A 19,311-nucleotide genomic window follows, 5' to 3' on the forward strand; every position below is an offset into this window, starting at 1 on the left:
CCTAGTAAACAGTTGAAAGAATTTTAATAGCAAAATTACTTTTACATTCGTCACACAATGGGTACTTCTTTACTCTGTTAAAAACTGTAAGTCACATAAACAATTGATTACAGCCCTGACCGGTTTGGCTCAGTGGATAGAGCGTCGGCCTGGGGACTGAAGGGTCCCAGGTTCGATTCCAGGCAAGGGCATGTACCTTGGTTGCGGGCACATCCCCAGTAGGGGGTGTGCAGGAGGCAACTGATCGATGTTTCTCTCTCATCGATGTTTCTAACTGTCTATCCCTCTCCCTTCCTCTCTGTAAAAAAATCAATAAAATATATTTAAAAATAAATAAATAAATAAATAAAATGGGATTACTAAATTTGAGTGTGAAGCTATAAATTAGATGACCTCTAAGACTTTAAAAAAAACAAAAAACAAAACAAAACAAAAAACAAAAAACAATTGATTACAGGATTATAATGAAAAAGTGTAATTTCAAGGTAATGTACACACTTTCCGTAGCTGATCTATTGATTCCAGTTCTTCTTCTCTCTGCCTTGAATTCTGTCTTGTTATGGGATCTGTAGAATCGGTGGTATGTTCAGAAGATGAAAGAAGGGTTGAACCATGACCTAAAAAAATATTAATATGTAATACAGAAAGGTGATTTACCAATGTTGGAAAAATACTCTGATCCACCTGTTCACAGTTTTCTTTCAAGTATAGCACTTTCTACTTTGGATTAACTCTTAAAAAATTTATTATGCTAATTTTTAAATATACAAAATCGAAGTGAGAAAAGTATAAAAAACCAACAAATGTCCATTACCCATTTGGCTCAACTACTTCTGTTTAATCACATCCACTTCATGTTTTTATTGAAAAATAACACACATACAGAAAATTATACATAAATCATAAATGAACACCGCAATGAATTATCTTCACAAAGTGGACACAACTAGGTAAATAAATGCAACATTACCAACACCCAGAAGCTCCTCTTAAGCTCTCTATCATCAGTACCCAAAGGTTATTTCTACCACCACAGGTTCCAATCATGTACTTCCTGACTCCTAACACCAGAATAGTTTCGTCTGTATTTGAACTTTCTAATGATGAAACTGTATTTATGTGTGCATGCTTTTGTGTCTTCTTTTAATAAACACTATAAGATTTATCCATGTTGTATATGTTAATTTGATAATCTTCATTGCTTATATGGTATCCCACTGTATAGATATACCACAATTTTTAATCCATTCTATCATTGATAGACATAAAGTTTGGGGCTATTATAAAAAATGTTGCTATGAATCTTTTTGTACATATCTTTTGGTATACATGTATACATATTTCAGAAGGCAAAATTGCTAGTTATAGGCTATACAAATGTTCAACATTAGTAGATAATGTAAAAAGTTTTCCATACTAATTTACAATCTCATCAGCAGTATGTCTCTGGTTTGATTTTAAATCTCACTGCAAGTGCAACTATCAGTTACATTAAAGGTAGTTTTGGACTTGAAATGTTTGTTTTTAATTCCAGGTAGTAACTTCTTTTGGGACCAGGCAGAAAATTTTCATATTAACTAAAAACAAAAAACACACACAAAAATGAGAAAAAATTTACAGATTCATTTAAGAACATAGAAAGAAAAAATCTGAAAGAGAGCTCATTATAGAGGAGAGAAACATTCTCTAAAGCCCTAAAAAGGTATTTTATTTGTTCAAACACTATAACCTGCTTTTAGGTGGTATAAAGAAACTCTCTCTCTCTCTCTCTTTTTTTAAACTGTTTATATTAGATAGAGAAAGGAAGAGAGGGAAAGGGTGGGGATGGGAGAGGGAGGGAGAGAGGGGAGGAGGGGCAGAGAGAGAGAAACATCAATTTGTTGTTCCACTTATTTATGCATTCATTGGTTGATTCTTGGATGTATTCTGACTGGGGAATGAATCTGCAACCTTGGTGTTTTGGGATGATGCTCTAACCAACTGAGTTACCTGGCCAGGGCCAAGAAACTTTCTAATTAAAACAAATTCAGACCCTGGCCAGTGTGGCTCAGTTGACTGGAGTGTCAACCTGTACACCTAATAGGTGGAGGGTTCAATTCCTCGTTGTGGCATATGCCCGGGTTGCACATTCAATCACCAGTTGATGCAAGTGCAGGACGCAACCAATTGATGGTTCTCTCTCACATTGATGTTTCTCTCTCTCTCTGTCTCTCCCTTCCTCTCTTAAAAAATCAATTTAAAAAAATTAAAAAATACAACAGGTTCAAACAAGATTCTTCTGCTTTAATGTAAGTGAGATCACAGATAAATGCAGAATCTAAAGCTCTTGCCAAGGTGACATCTTAGGGTAGAAGTTTAAAAGCATGTAACAGTAAATGTCATTGTATAAAGCATTCCCTCCTCCCCCTTTAGTCACTACCTCCTACCTTTATTTGTTTCTGCCCTGACACCTGCTCGGAAAAGGAAGCTCTCAGGGCGCTGGGGCTGGTTTCTCTGGGTAGCAGCAGGAAAAGAATATGCAGGAGAATGATGAACTAAATCAGCACAGAAAGTAAATTAGATAAAAAGAGATGGAAAATCATTAAATGTGTAACAGACACATGTCACAAAGTTCAATAAATGAAAAAAATATTAAATATGGCAATGATATAAAAGGATAATTTTTTTAATACAAAATCTGGTACAGAAAAGTAACCCTGACAGCAGGAAGGCTGCTTGTATTTTTGTCATGTTATTTTGGTATATCAATAAAGGTAGAATGAATGTTAATATATTGAATATAGTCTCTTGCAAACCCATAGCACTGCTAGCTCATGCTCATTTGTTCATACCAAATGGCTAAACAGTTGAACAACCAGTTGAATAAAAAAATTTTAAATGTACAGAAAGTTCCCAATATTGTGTCTGATTTCTCATCTCTAAGAGGTAATTTATCAGCCAGGTGGGTACTTTAAATATTGGGGATGGGGGGGGGCACTTTGTAAAATATATGATTGTCTAACCACTATGCTGTACCCCTGAAACTAACACAATAAAAAAAAAAAAAAAGAATACTTTATGAGGAAAATCCTGGTAAAGAATTATAATCTTGATGTGGTGAACTGCACCTTTGTGTCTATTACCTGTTTCTGTTGTAGGTGAACTTGATACAGCATTAGATCTGTCATCATTCTGTGGAGAAAAAGAGATATAGCAATACTTATTATTCAAGAAGAGGTACTCTCCACATTTATGAGAACATTAGGATTATAAAAGAGAAAAAAACCCATGCAACTTTCCTTCAAAATTAAGTATAGAAATGAAAATTTGGACTACTGATTTAATTTTGTATGTTTTTTACACTTATAAGAACAGGTACTGCACAAGATCTTAGCCAAAAGGCTAAGAAGTGATTATATATATATTTTTTAAGGGCAAATTTTTTTATTTCTATAGAATACAAGGTTTATGTATTGCATTCTCTAAAGACAGTCCTATTATATAATAAGCCTTTCTTATAACTGAAAAAAGATAATCATTTATTGAGAAATGCACAGGAAAGAATAAAATTTTATTTTATAATAGTATTTTTCTGGTATAGTTTCTAAAGTATTCTCTCCCCTCTCCTCTGCAGAATAAAATTTAATGTGTTAAGACAGAGTGATAAAGGTTTTTTATTTCAGTTAGGAAACAAGGTGTTTAAGTATTATAGATAGCTGTATTTCTAGACTAGAATTTGAATCCAAGATGTTTTTAATTCATTGAACAAAGGAACTGTAAAAAGGAAGAAGAGGTAGGTCAACTGGCATAAAGTTTACCTAAATAAAGGAAAATGTAGTTAAACTAATTTAGAAAGAAGTGTTGGGCCTGGATAGTGTGGCTCGGTGGTTGAGTGTCGGCCCATGAACCAAGAGATCACTGGTTCAATTCCCGGTCAGGACATATGCCCAGGTTGTGGGTTCCCTCCCCAGTAGGGGGTGTGCAGGTGGCAGCCGACTGATATTACTCTGTCATGGATGTTTCTATCTCTCTCTCCCCCTCCCTTCTGCTCTCTCTCAAATCAATAAAACATAAAAAAAAAAAAAAAGAAGTGTTGGGCCCAGCCAGTATGGCACAATGGTTGAGCTTCAACCCATGAATCAGGTCATGGTTCGATTCCTGGTCAGCACACATGCCCGGGGTTGCAAGCTCGATCCCCAGTAGGGGGCATGCAGGAGGCAGCTGATCAATGATTCTCTCTTATCATTGATATTTCTATCCCTCTCTCCCTCGCTCTTCCTCTCTCTGAAATCAATAAAAACATAAAAATTTTAAAAAGAAAGTGTTGGCTGGCTGGATTAAAATGTTGAAGAATAACAGGGTACTAGAATAATAATTTTTTAGGCCTTGATATCTAATTATACTCAAAAATTTAAATATAACTTTACAATAACTATGACACATTTTGAACAGAATGACTTTAAAACACACATACATATCTGCTCCCATTTCCCCCCCCACCCCCCCGCTTTTTGGTTTCATTATTTCCAGAAACCTTTTTTCTAAAAATAGATTTTTACTGATTTCAGACAGGAAGGGAGAGGGAGATAGAAACATCAATGATGAGAGATAATAATTGACTGGCTGCCTCCTACACGACCCCTACTGGGGATCAAGCCCACAATCAGGGCATGTGCCCTTGACGGGAATCAAACCTGGGACCCCTGAGTGCACAGGCCGACACTCTATCCACTGAGCCAAGCCGGCTAGGGCACTTCCAGAAATCTTTTATTTCTAACTGTAGTTGGATCAGATGAAATGGAATTTTAACTGCTAAAATAAATACATAAATAGGAGCCATGCTGTTGAGTAAATTCTTAGACTGATCTGGAAGACAATTTTGTGGTAACTATTCCTCGATCTGACACTCTTAGTCTGAGAACTAAGATTTAAAAAGCAAGCTGCATTCTTGAGTAAAGTAATGTACAACATTCTCATTAGTGAAAAAGAGAACATGTTCAGTTTACAGATGGCAATAAACTAAATTTAGAATGTTGAGAATAAATGGAATTTAAATAAATAAATTTAAATTAAAATAACAAGAGGAACTACTAAAATCAATTTACAGGCAAATGAGGCAAAAACTGGATATCTTTCTAAAGAAACAAAAGACTATCCTTATTTTTAAAAAATATGAGCTAGAAAGCTGATTAGCTAAAGACTTGTTTAAGGACCAATGGCACAAACAGAAAAATAAAAAAGGTAGAGATTATTCCATATATATATATATATATATACACACACACACACACACACACACACACACACATATATATTTATATATATATATATATATAAATATATATATATATAAAAACTTTTGAGGAAAAATATTCTTTAGGAATTTAAAAAGACTTATTAGTAGGAGTTAGGCTAAGGGAAAAAAAAATGATAAAGTTAATCAGCAACTTTATTAGACGAGAGAAGGAAGAGTTGAAAAAAATTCCACTGAATGGCAGGAAATGTTCTCTACCTCCCAAAACACCAAAAGACAATACACAGGTGTAATGAAAAACAAAGCTAGAATAGAGGAAACTTGTAAAATGATGATTTAAAAAATGTAATTTTATTAAAACTACCAGAGGCCCAGTGCACGAAATTTGTGCACAGGTAGGGTCCCTAGTGGCTGCTGGCTGGGACCTCCCTTCCCCCAGTTGCCTGACGGCACTGCCGCTGGCTGGGGCCTCCCTTCCCCTTGCGGTTGGCCGGCTGGCCCCCCCACTAGCCGAACTCCCGAACTCCGGGTAGAGGGGACAATTTGCATATTAGTCTTTTATTATATAGGATAAATCTAAGTGACTTGCATCAAGGATATTAAAACGATTAGTTTAAATCACTCACAAGCCACTGACTAAATTTGAGAATTCTTGGAGAACTGAAGAGCAAAAAAAGCAAACTGACATAAACTCAACTTTTATCCTGGTTAAGCAACAACAGAAATAAAAACACACTAACTATAGTGTATACCTTCCATAAAGTAACTGGATATAAAAAAATAAAGACTAAATCTTTAAAAACGAATCATTTGACTGTGTAGTACATCTGATAAAAAGTTAGACTTACAATTTTTGGTAAATTCCCATCTGGTCTTTCTTGACTCTGATTTAGAATAAACCCCAATATCCTAAACTGTCCATTAAGTGTAATGAATTAAGTTTCCTTCTCTACAACTAGAATGGTACTAGTTATATAGCTTGAGAGAATTTTGAAAACAGTCACTCAAATAATTTTCTGTATTGCTGCTCAAATAAGGAACATAGCTGAGAAAGGCTAGCAAAGGGTTAACACAGAAGAGAATTATACAGGCAGTCCTTGGGTTACGTTGCCATCACCCATTTTATAAAAAAAAAGTTCCATCATTTCGACGTATGTACATATGTGCTTTATGTTTTTTATTATTTATTTACCACAAGTAAAGGTCAGGAATTGTTATCTTTCTTTTAATTTTTTTTACTGTTTCACTTCATTACTGCTGTGTATGTGCTCCATGTGAGTGACATAGGTGCTTATGTAGGTGGGTTCCGACTTACGGCGAAAATTGCATTACGTCGCGCCGTAGGAATGGATCTCCGACATACCCTGAGGACCTACTGTAAAGTTTTTTCGCTAGTCATTCAGGTACCTGTAGCATCAGAGGGGTTTACCAGGTTTACAGATGTTATAAAGCTGGGGTCAGTATTTAGAAGGACATGATGTAAGAATTTGAAAGTACTCTGGTCAATTAGAGAAGTAAAAATGTTCAAAAAACCAAAATTAATTATTTTGGAAAACAAAAGATAAAAGATGTAGAAATTATCATTTAAATTGTCATTTAACTAAAACATTTGAGAATTATAACAGATACTGAGCAAATGAATATTGAAATGGAAAAGGCCAACCTAATGCTCTGTAAGATGTGTGAAAAACCCTTGTTTCATGCTCAGCCCCAGGCGAGCTCTAATGAGAGAGATATTTGTAGCTGGAGACAGTGGAGCCAAAATAGAATGTAGAGAACTTGTGAAAGTTCCTAAGGCTGGGAAAGGCATGTAAAAGGATCAGAGTTTATTTAAGGATAAGATAAGGGTGACATCATAATAATTTTCAAATATAAAGAATATTTGAAGACTGCTATTTACTAGAAAATCTCCACTCTGGAAAGGAATAAGCATAAACCACAGGAGGACAGACAGAAGTTCGAAAAGCAGAGGATCTTGACAGTGAGGATTATTCGTCATCTCTTATGTATCATATGATAACAAAGATAGAATTACCATCCCTATGGGCCTTTAAAAAATAATATACTACAGGTTCTTTATTTAGGTTTCCAGGTTAGATGATCTCCAACACAACTATTCCAAGTGTGCTGCTAAGCACAAAAGCAGCCACAGATAATACATAAACAAATGGCAGTGGCTGTGTAGCTGTGAAACTATTTACCAAAACAGATCTCCTAGACAGGGGTCCTCAAACTTTTTATTTTTTATTTTTTATTTATTTATTTTTTTAAAATATATTTTATTGATTTTTTACAGAGAGGAAGGAAGAGTGATAGATAGTCAGAAACATCGATGAGAGAGAAACACCGACCAGCTGCCTCCTGCACACCTCCCACTGGGGATGTGCCCGCAACCAAGCTACATGCCCTTGACCGGAATCGAACCTGGGACCTTTCAGTCCACAGGCTGATGCTCTATCCACTGAGCCAAACCGGTTCTGGCGGTCCTCAAACTTTTTAAACAGGGGGCCAGTTCACTGTCCCTCAGACCGTTGGAGGGCCGGACTATAGTTTAAAAAAAAAAAACTATGAACAAATTCCTATGCGCACTGCGGGCCCGGGACGAGTAGGCTGCTAAGCAGGACAGGCAGCAGCACCCGGCAGGCCGGATAAATGTCCTCGGCGGGCCGCATGTGGCCTGCGGGCGGTAGTTTGAGGACCCCTGCGGGTTTTGGGAGTAACAGTTTGAGGTCTGGAACTCAAATTACTTTGCATGTACAATAGTATCAGATTAAATTTGATATTACATATTAGTTAAAATAAAATAACTCATGACTGATAAAAAATTAGAATGACATAAAGAATTAACATAGGCTTTATGACTGTTTCTGGTATAAAACTTTCACAAAACTTCAAGTGAAATTAATGTTAAACTCAAATAGTTTAAATACATTTCATGTAATCCTAGATGCCAGACTGCTTACTATTAGACCAATCCATTGGAAAAGTTAAGACCTCCACTATATACCACCACCCCAAAGTTCCTGGTAAATTACAATAACAAAAGATACCTTAAGAGGTGTGAAGGCAGAAGAGTGAGGCAGGGTACCAGCACAGCCCACTTGCTTCAACCCTGACAGCAACTAAATTTCAAAAGAGAAAGAGAAGAAACAGAAGGCAGGATTTATGTTAGCAAAATGTCAGGCAGGCCCTGGCCAGTGTAGCTCATTTGGTTGGACATCATCTGATGAACCAAAAGGTTGCTGGTCTGAATCCTGTCAGGGCACAGACCCCAGCTGCAGGCTAGATCCTAAGTGGGGGTAGGGGTGTCATGCAGGAGGCAGCCAATCCATCGATGTCTTACTCTCACATCGATGTTTCTCTCTCTTCCTTCCCTTCTCTCTAAATATCAATTTTTAAAAATCTTAAAAAAAAAATTCAGACAGGCAGGAAAGCAGATCTGGTCAGTAAAATTAGAAAAGGAAAGGTCATTTACAAACTTTCAAATGGTGTACAGAAAGTTATTAGTAGTGCAGAAAGAATATTAGTAGTGCAGAAAGATATTAGTAGTGCAGAAAGAATATTGGGGGGGGGGGGGGAGGTAACCCTATCTCTATATATAAAAGCCTGCCCTAACCGGTTTGGCTCAGTGGATAGAACGTTGGTCTGCGAACTGGGGTCCCAGGTTCGATTCCGGTCAAGGGCATGTACCTTGGTTGCGGGCACATCCCCAGTAGGGGGTGTGTAGGAGGCAGCTGATCGATGTTTCTCTCTCATCGATGTTTCAAACTCTCTATCCCTCTCCCTTCCTCTCTGTAAAAAAGAAAAAAAAAAGCCTAAGCGACTGGCTGACCGTTTGACCAGTAGCTATGACACACACTGACCACTAGGGGACAGACACTTAACGCAGGAGCGGAAACCACAGGCATGGAAACATGGGACAGACTGATGAATCTCAGAGGGGAGGGGGGAGGGGGAGTGTGGAAAGAGATTAACCAAAGATCTTATATGCACACTAGAGGCCCAGTGCGCAGATCTGTGCACCGATGGGGTCCCTCAGCCTGGCCTGTGCCCTCTCCCAATCCGGGACCCTTCGGAGGATGTCAGAGAGCTGGTTTTGACCCGATCCCCACAGGCCAGGCTGAGGGACCCCGCCAGTGCACGAATGCATGCACTGGGCCTCTAGTTTAGAAATAAAACTGAGAACATCATGTGTGGTTATTTTAGCAAAACAGCCTTGAAACTAATGAGTTCTGAGTGTTCCTATGACAGAAGAAAAAAAGTCCAGTCAAAGAGGTCATTTTATTATTTTTTTAAAAATATTTTTTATTGATTTTTTACAGAGAGGAAGGGAGAGGGAGAGAGAGTTAGAAACATCGATGAGAGAGAAACATCAATCAGCTGTCTCCCACACACCTCCTACTGGGGATGTGCCCACAACCAAGGTACATGCCCTTGGCCGGAATTGAACCTGGGACCCTTCAGTCCACAAGCCGACGCTCTATCCACTGAGCCAAACCGGTTAGGCCAAAGAGGTCATTTTAATTGAGCAGAAGCATGGAAGAACAATATTTTTTCAAAATTAATCCAAATTGGATGTATTGTATTTAACAGTTCTGATGTGAGAAGACAGAACATGAGAATTCTGTATCACACCTTAAGGATGAACCAGAATTTCATTTCTACCTATGAGCAAGTCCTTTTCTTTAAATCCTCTATCCATTCACCACCCTAAATAGAACTAATTAGAGACAGTAAGTGTTAGTATTTATTGTACATAATTTTGATTCCAGATAAAAGCTGCTCAAAACGTGACAATTTTTTCATTTGGTGATGGATGGAAATCAGAGAAGACAGGACTTTCACAAAGGGTGTTGGATAAGACAGTACCTATTAAAACAACAAAATGCCAAAGGCTTAATGATATTAAAGACTTTATTAGTTGGATAATTTTAAGAAATTTAAATTAGGAACACAAATATCTGAATCATGGGACAGATGAACAAGAACACATGTGGGTGCTTAGAAAATAAAGGTGTGTAGGTAGTAAATAAAATAAATACAAATATTTTTAATGAGAGTTGATAGCAATTTCTTCCCTCACCCCACCCCACTCCACCCCAAAGCATGTAGCATATACAGTACAACACAATCTATCTTAAGGCAGAAAAAAGTGAAGAAATGTACCAAAGAACAACAGTAATACAATGTGTATACTTTACCTGTTGAGATTTCCTGGGCCTCCTTATAATTAAATTGTTAAGTCTGATCAAATAATTGAGTCGATATCCCCTCCCCTAGGAAACTGACCTTTAGATCATTTCCCAACCGATATTCCCTTTCACTTAGACCACATTCCATTTGCTAAGACCAGTAACTTTACCCTCTGACTTGCCCAGGATCTGGACCTGCCCAGAGAATTCCCAGCCAAAAAAGCCCGCCTAGAGTCCTTAAAAACCTCTGACTCCCTGTCCCTGGGTTCTGGTGCCATTTTGGGGCTCAGACCATCTGGTTTCCAGATAACCTAATAAATTTATAATTCTTTACCACTTTTGGCCTCATGCATCCTTCCTTTGGTGACACTACCACAAATGTACTGGAATTACTGTCAATTTCAAATATAAAAGGGCTCAAAGCTATTATTTTGGCAAAGAAGGAAAAATGGAGTGGAGGGAAGAGAAAGTATCTAGAGATGGGATATAGATGCAGATGGGACACAGATGAAAGCAACAGAAACTTGAAGAGCAGCTCCAAGAGAATGTTAGTACAACTGACATTAAATATTACTAATACTTATCCCCAGTGGGGGGCATGCAGAAGGCAGCGGACCAATGATTCTCTTTCATCGTTGATGTTTCTCTCTCTCTCTCCTTCTTCCTTCCTCTATGAAATCAATAAAAAATACACTTAAAAAATACAATGTGACTTTTTTTTGCTGTGTTGGGACTCTATTTGGCACACAAAAATATGTGAGACATGGCCCTTGGCACACCCTCCCACCTTTTTAAACAAGAGAATAAATCCATTTTATTTATTTGCTCTTCAGTAAGTTTAAATCCTTGAGGGGTACAGCATTACACAGATTCTGTGTCCAATGGCCTTATTAGCAAGGAGGTTGCTTCAGAATTTAGATCCAACCATGCCACTGTTTCCATGAGCACGAGTTACCTTTCCCCAGATTACTTTCATTTTGTTTGGTTTACAACCAGGAGTCACTGTGTTGTTCTTTAGTTTGTACATGTAAGTACATCTCTTGCCTAGACAGCATTCAGTTTCACCTCAAGCATAAATACCTTCAATTTTAAGAAGAGCTGTGTGGGCCCTCTGGTTCCGGAGACCCCACCCATGGCCAGTGAAAATGGCCTTGGATCACAGTCTCCAGTCACATTTGTTGCTACAGAAGCCCTGTTCCAAGCAGGCCTCCTCAGGCTCCAAGATGGGAGAAAGAGTAAAGGCCATCTCATTTAGGGGAGACATGAATACTAATAACTAAAATACAAGTGTATGTGTTTTGAAATGACTGAAGGCCATTTCAAATTTCATGCTAAGGGGATTGTTTCAAATCCCACTTTTTCCTTGACAAAAAAGTCTGGGCACTCAGACTTATCCTATCTAATAAAGAGGGAATATGCTAATTGACCATCACACCCTCACAAAGATGGCGATGCCCACAGCCAATAGGAGGGGATATGCTAATTGACTGCCACGCCCTCAAAGATGACGGCGCCCACAGCCACAAGATGGCAGCGCCTAGTCCCCTCAGCCCTGCCAGGGCACCTGCCTCCGGAGTCCCCCAGGCCCCTCAGCCCCCCAGCCGCCCAGGGCCGGCCCGAGGTGCAGGCAAGCCGCCAATGGCAGCTGCCCAGCCGCCCACGGCTGGCCTGAGGCACAGGCAAGCCTCGGATGGCGGCTGCCCAGCCACCCAGGGCCGCCCGAGGCTCAGGTAACCAGGGCCAGCTGAGGCTTGCACTGCCGGCAGTGGCAGCAGCAGAGGTGTGATGGGGGCATCACCTTCCCCTGACTGCCGGGTCGCCTCCCGCCCCTGAGGACTCCCGGACTGTGAGAGGGGGCAGGCCAGGCTGAGGGACCCCCTCCTCCAGTGCATGAATTTTCATGCACCGAGCCTCTAGTATTACTGTATGTGTCCTTAAATCTCATCTTTGGTTTCCAAAATTGTTTTCAATTATAGTATGGGAGGCAATACAGCATGGTGTTTAATGTAGGTTCTCAAGTCAGCCAAATCTAGACTTAAATCCAGCCTGGCACTTAGTAGCTATGTGACCCTGGACAAGTTACATTCTGGACAAGACACATTCTGTGCTTCAGTAATCATTTGTAAAATGGTGATAAACTAACCTTAAGGTTTCTGTGAGGAGAAAATGGGATAATTCTGGTAAGCTGTCTGAACCATCAAAGGCTCTCAATATCTCTGCATTGATTTAAATTATTAGTTGCTTCTATGCCAATTAATTTCCACTAAAACTCAGAAGTTGGTGGTTACATTTATCTATAAAACTGCCCAGTTAAAATGTGCTTTATCTCTCTCAAAGGTAATGATGATTGCAGAACACACAGAAATTTGGACAGACAATGGAAGTTAACATACTAGGACTCTCATGCTGAAGTATGCAGTTCATGCAGTAGTATGCACAATGGCGGCAGTTACTAACACATAAGACAGGAGTTGATATAGACAGCAGATTTTTGAACTGCTAGTTTTCAATACTACTGTGAAAAAATAACATAAAACATGATGGGAAAAGCAATATGTAAATGGTTAGAATTATCTTTCAAGGCTGATAAAAGTAAAACTTTCAATAAAGTTCTCATAATATACTGCTTTTTGGCTGATGAAACAGGCAATAAGAGTAAACCAGTGTTAAAAAGGATCAGAAGATAGCATTCCAAGTTACTGCTTCCCTTGAATGTAAAAATGGGCATGGAGATGTAAGTAATTTTTTCAAGTTTGGGATTTTCAGTAGCTTAAGAGAAATGACAAAATAGGATGCCAAATACACAGCTGTATAATTAGCATCATGGAGTAAAGAAACCCATTTAACACACAGGTGACTCATGAGTTTAATTATTAATAAAATAAGTGCACCTGGAATTAGAAATGACATTTAAAAAACTCCCAACACACATACAAAGCCAATATGGTTCACAATGTAAATGGTTTACATTTGCAACATTAACAAAGATATTTTAATCATAGCTGCAGAACACCGGACCACTGGATAAATCATGAATAGTAATGTAGGAAAACAGTTCAAGCTATTTTGTAAAGCATTTAGTAATGATGCCCATCATGTTTTATGATATTGAGATTATTTCTGAATAAAAAATACAATCGCTATTCTCCAATCTCTAGACACAGCAATTTAAAACTCCATTTTGTGCAAGGCTCTTACCACTAACAAGGCACTATCATCAGTGTGTTGAGACCTTCTGGATGGGAAGGGACACTGGAGAGGTGGAAAAAATGAAGCAATGTCAAAACAAATTGTGCAAACACGTGACATATTTCACAAATACACAAGCAAAGAGCCATATTAAGACATAACTGTGAAGATGCTAACATATAGGACCACATTCAATATCATTTTGATTCACATACCATAAGAGCTAATAAGTTGGTTTTGAGTAATGATTTTCTTCCAAAGAGGTTAAATAACTTCAAATATGATCTTATTTGCCTATAAACTTTCTAAAGCAAAGAGGGAACAGGGATTATTTTTTGTTCACAGAAGAGAAAGCTGAAGTATAGATAGATAGAGCAGTAACATGAAGAATTTGTCAGTTAGTGAGCCAGTGACAAAAAAACAATCAACTCAAGAGTCATGATTTCTAGTTAGGTATCTCTTTATTACCTTTCTCAGACAAAACAAAAGTATAATTGAAAATTTTAGAACTGTTATTTTCCTGAAAAGCTTTAATTTTTAGATAATGAATTCTCCGGAATGACAATCAAGAAGGAAATGTAGGGGAAAAAAGGAAGAGTGTGTTAACTAATGTGTAGAAGTGTACAAGTATAATCAATAACATACATGCTTAGGAAATGAGCAATGAAGTTGAAAATACTATGTGGAGTCTTTTTTTGTTTAATACTGACACCAGTCAGCCATGCCGGATCCCCCTCTGGGACTCTTACTAAGTGATATGCTTCGAAAGTGGATGAGGAAGATGATCCCTCTGGTGGGGATAGGGAAGGAAATAAATAATCTCCAGATGGATGTGTATACTTTTAAAACCCTCTGATCTACAGATTCTGATAAACTCCCTGGCTTGTGTCTTCTTCCATCCAATAAAAAGAATTTTGTGAGGGAAAAAGAGAAAATAGCAATATTTTGATCACTGAAAGCACATGTCAAACATTTCATTTCCATTGCAATAAAAAATTCCAAAATAAAGGTGATTATGATTATAAAGACTTACCTCACCATCTAAGGGGTGTTGCTGTTTTTGTGGACTGTGTGATGTTTTCTGCTACAGACCCCATACCCCAAAAAAGGGAAATTGGTTAGAAGCTGGAACACTAGAAATGATAAATTCTATTTACTAAAATAATCATATTCGGTATTTCTTATGTATAACATTTTTCTATATTTACTGGTTAGAAGATATTGCTCTTTCCCTGAAATAGCTTACAACTGAAATGAGGAAAGGCAATAAAATGACAAACAGTATTTTCATGTCTATAAACATCTATACATAGAAAATTTTAAAACTATGTTTTTTATATACACATGCATACAAACACTCACAAAGTAGTGATCTCTCACTACGTTTTCATACTGAAATCATTCTCTTTCTCTAATGGCTTAGATATCACTCTAATGCTAACAGCTTGAGCTCTCAATCATCAGCAAATTTCACATTTGCATTTCAACCGCCTGAGGACACAACTCTACTTGGAAAACCCATTCTCACCTCATGTTCAATACATCCAGAAACAAACTCACAATTTTTCAAACCAACTGACTCTTTTCCCCAATTTGCTAATTTCTGTTATTATGTCAAATAAAAATATTATAACATCTGTATAACCAGTACTTTACAATGTGTTCTTATGTACAGTATCTCTCAAGTGAGTCTTCTTTTTACTCTGTGAGATAAACAAACATCATAATCATTTAGAGAAAACTGAGGATAAGAGAGGTTATGTGACATATGCAAGGCTGCCAAGTTTTAAGTGGCATAACTGAGATTTGCATTTATGTCTTCTGACTCCAAATCCTACATTCTTTTCACAATGCTACACTCCTATTAAAACCATCATTTTTAGCCTCAAATTCTTGCTTTGGGACTCCCTCCTCCACTCATCTTCAATGATTTAGTCAACATTCACTATACATCTACACTAATAAAAGAGTAAGATGCAAATTGACCATACCTTCGTGACACCCACTAGCCAATCAGGAGTGAGTATGGCAGATTAATTTGCAAATGCAGGCTGAGAGGCCGGGGGCGGAGTGGGACGCAGGCGTTCTACACCGCCCCAGCTGCTCTGGGACTCTGGGCAGCGTGGGAGGCAGAAAGGCGGCTCCGGCCGGAGCAAAGGCGGTGCCGGCAGCCAGGGGAAGGAAGGCCCATTCTTGCACGAATCTTCGTGCATCAGGCCTCTAGTTTATGTATAAGATATAATGATGCTTCTCTTGAAATCTCTAATTTTTAAAATCCACTGTGATGGTAGGGTGTGTAATGCTCACCATAGTAGTAAAAGTATTAGATGTATCCATAATTCTGAAATAGTTAATATTTAACAGTTAAATGTCACATGTATGAGGAAACTAAAGGCACAAAATGGTTCAGTAACTTTCCAAAAGTCAAGCATAGCCTGGCCAGTGTGGCTCAGTTGGTTGAGTGTTGTCCCATTCACCAAGAGGTCACAGGTTCAATTCCCAGTCAGGGCACATGCCCAGGTTGCAGGCTCGATCCCCAGTAGGGAGCGTGCAGGAGGTTGCCCATGGATGTTTTGCTCTCACAGTGATGTTTCTCTCTCTCTCTCAAAATTAATAAAAAAATATCAAAAATAATGCATAGAACAGCACTCAGGACCTAGTATGAGTTAGCCATTATTATTGTGGTCATAAAGTAGGGTTTGGAGCCAGCTTGTCTTTTTTTTTAAGAAACTGATTCTTTTTTTTAAAATATATTTTATTGATTTTTTACAGAGAGGAAGGGAGAAGGAGAGGGATAGAGAGTTAGAAACATCAATGAGAGAGAAACATCAATTCAGCTGCCTCCTGCACACTCCCTACTGGGGATGTGTCCGCAAGCAAGGTACATGTCCTTGACCGGAATCAGACCTGGGACCCTTCAGTCCACAGGCCAATGCTCTATCTACTGGGCCAAACTGGTTAGGGCAAGAAACTGTTTCTTTTTCAATCTTATTTCCATTTTCTGTTCAGCTTGTCTTGATTAGAATCCTTCCTCTGCCACATACTAGCTGAGTATTTAACCTTAGGCAAATTATCATCCTCTCAAGCATGAGAGATCATCATCATCATAGGATGATACATTTAGGAAAAAAAAAGAAAGCCCTAGCCGGTTTGACTCAATGGATAGAGTGTCGGCCTGCGGACTGAAGGGTCCTGGGTTCAATTCCAGTCAGGGCACATGCCTGGGTTATGGGCTTGATCCCCAGTTGGGGGCATGCAGGAGGCAGCCGATCAATGATTCTCTCTCATCATTGATGTTTCTCTCTCTCCCTTCCTCTCTGAAATCAATAAAAAAAAAAAAAAGAATTTATCATGAAGATGATACTTAAAGAAGATGGTCTTTGGCTAGAGTTAAGAAACACAGGAGAGAAAACTTTGGGAGGACATAAGTGATTCATTCATTCAGTCATTCATTTAACAAATATTTATTGAGCTTTACTACAGGCTTAGACTTGCTCAGATCTAGGGATATAGCAGTGAATAAACAAGACAGATATGGTCCCTGTCTTCATGGAATTTACAGATAAATGGGAGAGACAGATATTAAACAAAGAAAAATACACAATTATTTAATTATGGAAAAAAATCCAAGGTGATTTCAGAACAGGAAGACTTAAGCAATACAGGCAAAAAATGAACCAGGCTTAGAAGCAACTACAGAGGCTGTAAAACGTTAGGGGGGAAAAAAGAAGTATTAACAGGAGTTGTTAAGTGAGTAGGTATGGAGAGAACAGAAAGGAAAGATAACTCTAAAGAGGCCTGTGAATCTCTCAAATTTTTGGTATTCGGTAGAGTGAGGAAAGTACATAGGTTAGATAACAACAGTTTATATTTGCATGGCTCTTTCATTTTCATAACTAATGCACTAGAGATTGAGAGAATGGCAGCTGGATAATAAAGTGATAGGTAATTAAGAGGAAGAGACTGATGTCCTAAGAGCAAGAAGAGCAAGATCATAACTTCTAATTGTCCTTAGGCCTATCTACACGAGGACAACTAATCTAATCACAAATAGGAGAAAATTACACTACTAGAATTTACTCAAGATTCCTTATATGAGAAAAAAACGTCGACCTTTTAATTAAGACAATAAAAACTGATAGCTTCAGCAAAACAAATAAACACTTCTAAGAAACTTTAGGAATATCATTAAATGAATTCAAAGGACTCACTTTGACAAAGTCCAGGACAGCATCTCTCTGAATCTGCTTGGTCCTTATTTTCTCCTCCTCATACTGTAGGGCAGCAAGCTGTGCCTCTCTCCTAGTGCGCTCTACTAATTGTTCTCTTCTCTGATGAAGTTCCAAATCTGTATGTGATAGCTGAAACAAAAATCAGTTTGCATATGCAAGTGGGGATAAAGACCAACTTATCCATTTAGGGAACTACTACTGACCCAACTTTAACTTTGAAGTCACCTAGCATTTCTTTAAATGTGTTTATTGCTATTTTTTCTCTCATTTTTGCACTGTGTTCTTATATGTACTACTAGAGGCCCGGTGCACAACATTCGTGCAGGGGAGGGGGTGGTCCCCCTCAGCCCGGCTTGCGCCCTTTCACAGTCTGGGACCCCCTCGGGGGATGTCTGCCTGCCGGCTTAGGCCCATTCCCCACACTGGCAGGCAGACATCGCCTGAGGGGTCCTTAGTGCTGCTATGGAGGCAGGAGAGGCTCCAGCCACTGTCGCTGTGCTCGCCAGCTGTGAGCCCGGCTTCGACTGAGCGGTGCTCCCGCTGTGGGAGCACACTGACCACCCGGGGGCAGCTCCTGCGTTGAACGTCTGCCCCCAGGTGGTCAGTGGACATCATAGCGACCGGTTGTTCCACTGTTTGGTCTATTTGCATATTAGCATTTTATTATCTATACTAGAGGCCCAATGCACGAAGATTTGTGCAAGAATGGGCCTTCCTTCCCTTGGGTGTGGGCACTGCCTTCGCTCCAGCTGGAGCTGCCTTTCTGCCTCCCACACTGCCCACAGTCCTGGAGCGGCTGGGGCGGGGCGGAACGCCTGTGTCCCGCCCCGCCACGGCCGCTCGGCGTCTGCATATGCAAATTAACCCGCCATATTTGTTGGGTTAATTTGCATACTCACTCCTGATTGGCTGGTGGGTGTCGCAAAGGTACGGTCAATTTGCATCTTACGCATTTATTTCTTTTATTAGTGTAGACTAGAGGCCCGGTGCATGAAATTTGGGCGGGTCCCCTCAGCCCAGCCTGCACACTCTCCAATCCTGGACCACTGGCTCCTAATCGCTCACCTGCCTGCCTACCTGCCTGCCCCTAACTGCCCCCCCGCCACCGGCCTGGTCGCCCCTAACTGCCCCCTGCTGCTGGCCTGGTCACCCCTTACTGCCCCCCGTGCCGGCCTGGTTGCCCCCAACTGCCCCCTCCTAACTGCCCCCCCCCACCGGCCTGGTCATAGGCAGCCATCTTGTGAGGGCATGAGTTTTAATTTGCATATTACCTCTTTATTATATATGATATATAAAGAGCCAGGGTCTGTAACATCCAAAACGACTGAAGGAACGACCGAATGCCAGGCTGTATGTGCAACAGGCTCAAATGGGTGGGGACTGGCGAGTGGGCTGAACTGCTGACCTCTCAGAGAGAGAGGTGGGGTTGATCAGCAGCTGCTGCAACTGCTGGCGAGGCCAGGAA

At 39.4% G+C, this 19,311-nt stretch overlaps 1 protein-coding gene and 1 pseudogene across 15 annotated transcripts in view; both read right to left on the reverse strand.

Annotated features, from left to right (window-relative positions):
• LRCH3 (leucine rich repeats and calponin homology domain containing 3) overlaps window positions 1-19,311 on the reverse strand; it is a 121,584-nt gene that overhangs the window by 11,031 nt on the left and 91,242 nt on the right. For 5 of the 14 annotated variants that reach the window (XM_080656642.1, XM_080656641.1, XM_080656632.1 and 2 more), the window contains 7 exons: window positions 17,826-17,975; window positions 14,648-14,698; window positions 13,624-13,677; window positions 8,284-8,355; window positions 3,123-3,171; window positions 2,427-2,534; window positions 499-617 (listed from right to left, as the gene is read on the reverse strand). In XM_080656642.1, coding sequence (XP_080512768.1) covers window positions 499-617; window positions 2,427-2,534; window positions 3,123-3,171; window positions 8,284-8,355; window positions 13,624-13,677; window positions 14,648-14,698; window positions 17,826-17,975 — 603 coding nt within the window. Of the gene's footprint in view, window positions 1-498; window positions 618-2,426; window positions 2,535-3,122; window positions 3,172-8,283; window positions 8,356-13,623; window positions 13,678-13,829; window positions 13,920-14,647; window positions 14,699-17,825; window positions 17,976-19,311 lie in introns of all 14 variants that reach the window. The other 9 variants (XM_080656639.1, XM_080656644.1, XM_080656636.1 and 6 more) reach the window with 7 other exon arrangements.
• Window positions 11,264-12,830, reverse strand: LOC308242631 (large ribosomal subunit protein eL33-like; annotated as a pseudogene). Its single transcript has 2 exons — window positions 12,819-12,830; window positions 11,264-11,575 (listed from the first exon to the last, which is right to left on the reverse strand). The product of its transcript is annotated as a large ribosomal subunit protein eL33-like (transcript).

The sequence above is a fragment of the Plecotus auritus genome, assembly GCF_963455305.1.
Source record: "Plecotus auritus genome assembly, chromosome: 2".
NCBI lineage: Eukaryota > Metazoa > Chordata > Mammalia > Chiroptera > Vespertilionidae > Plecotus > Plecotus auritus.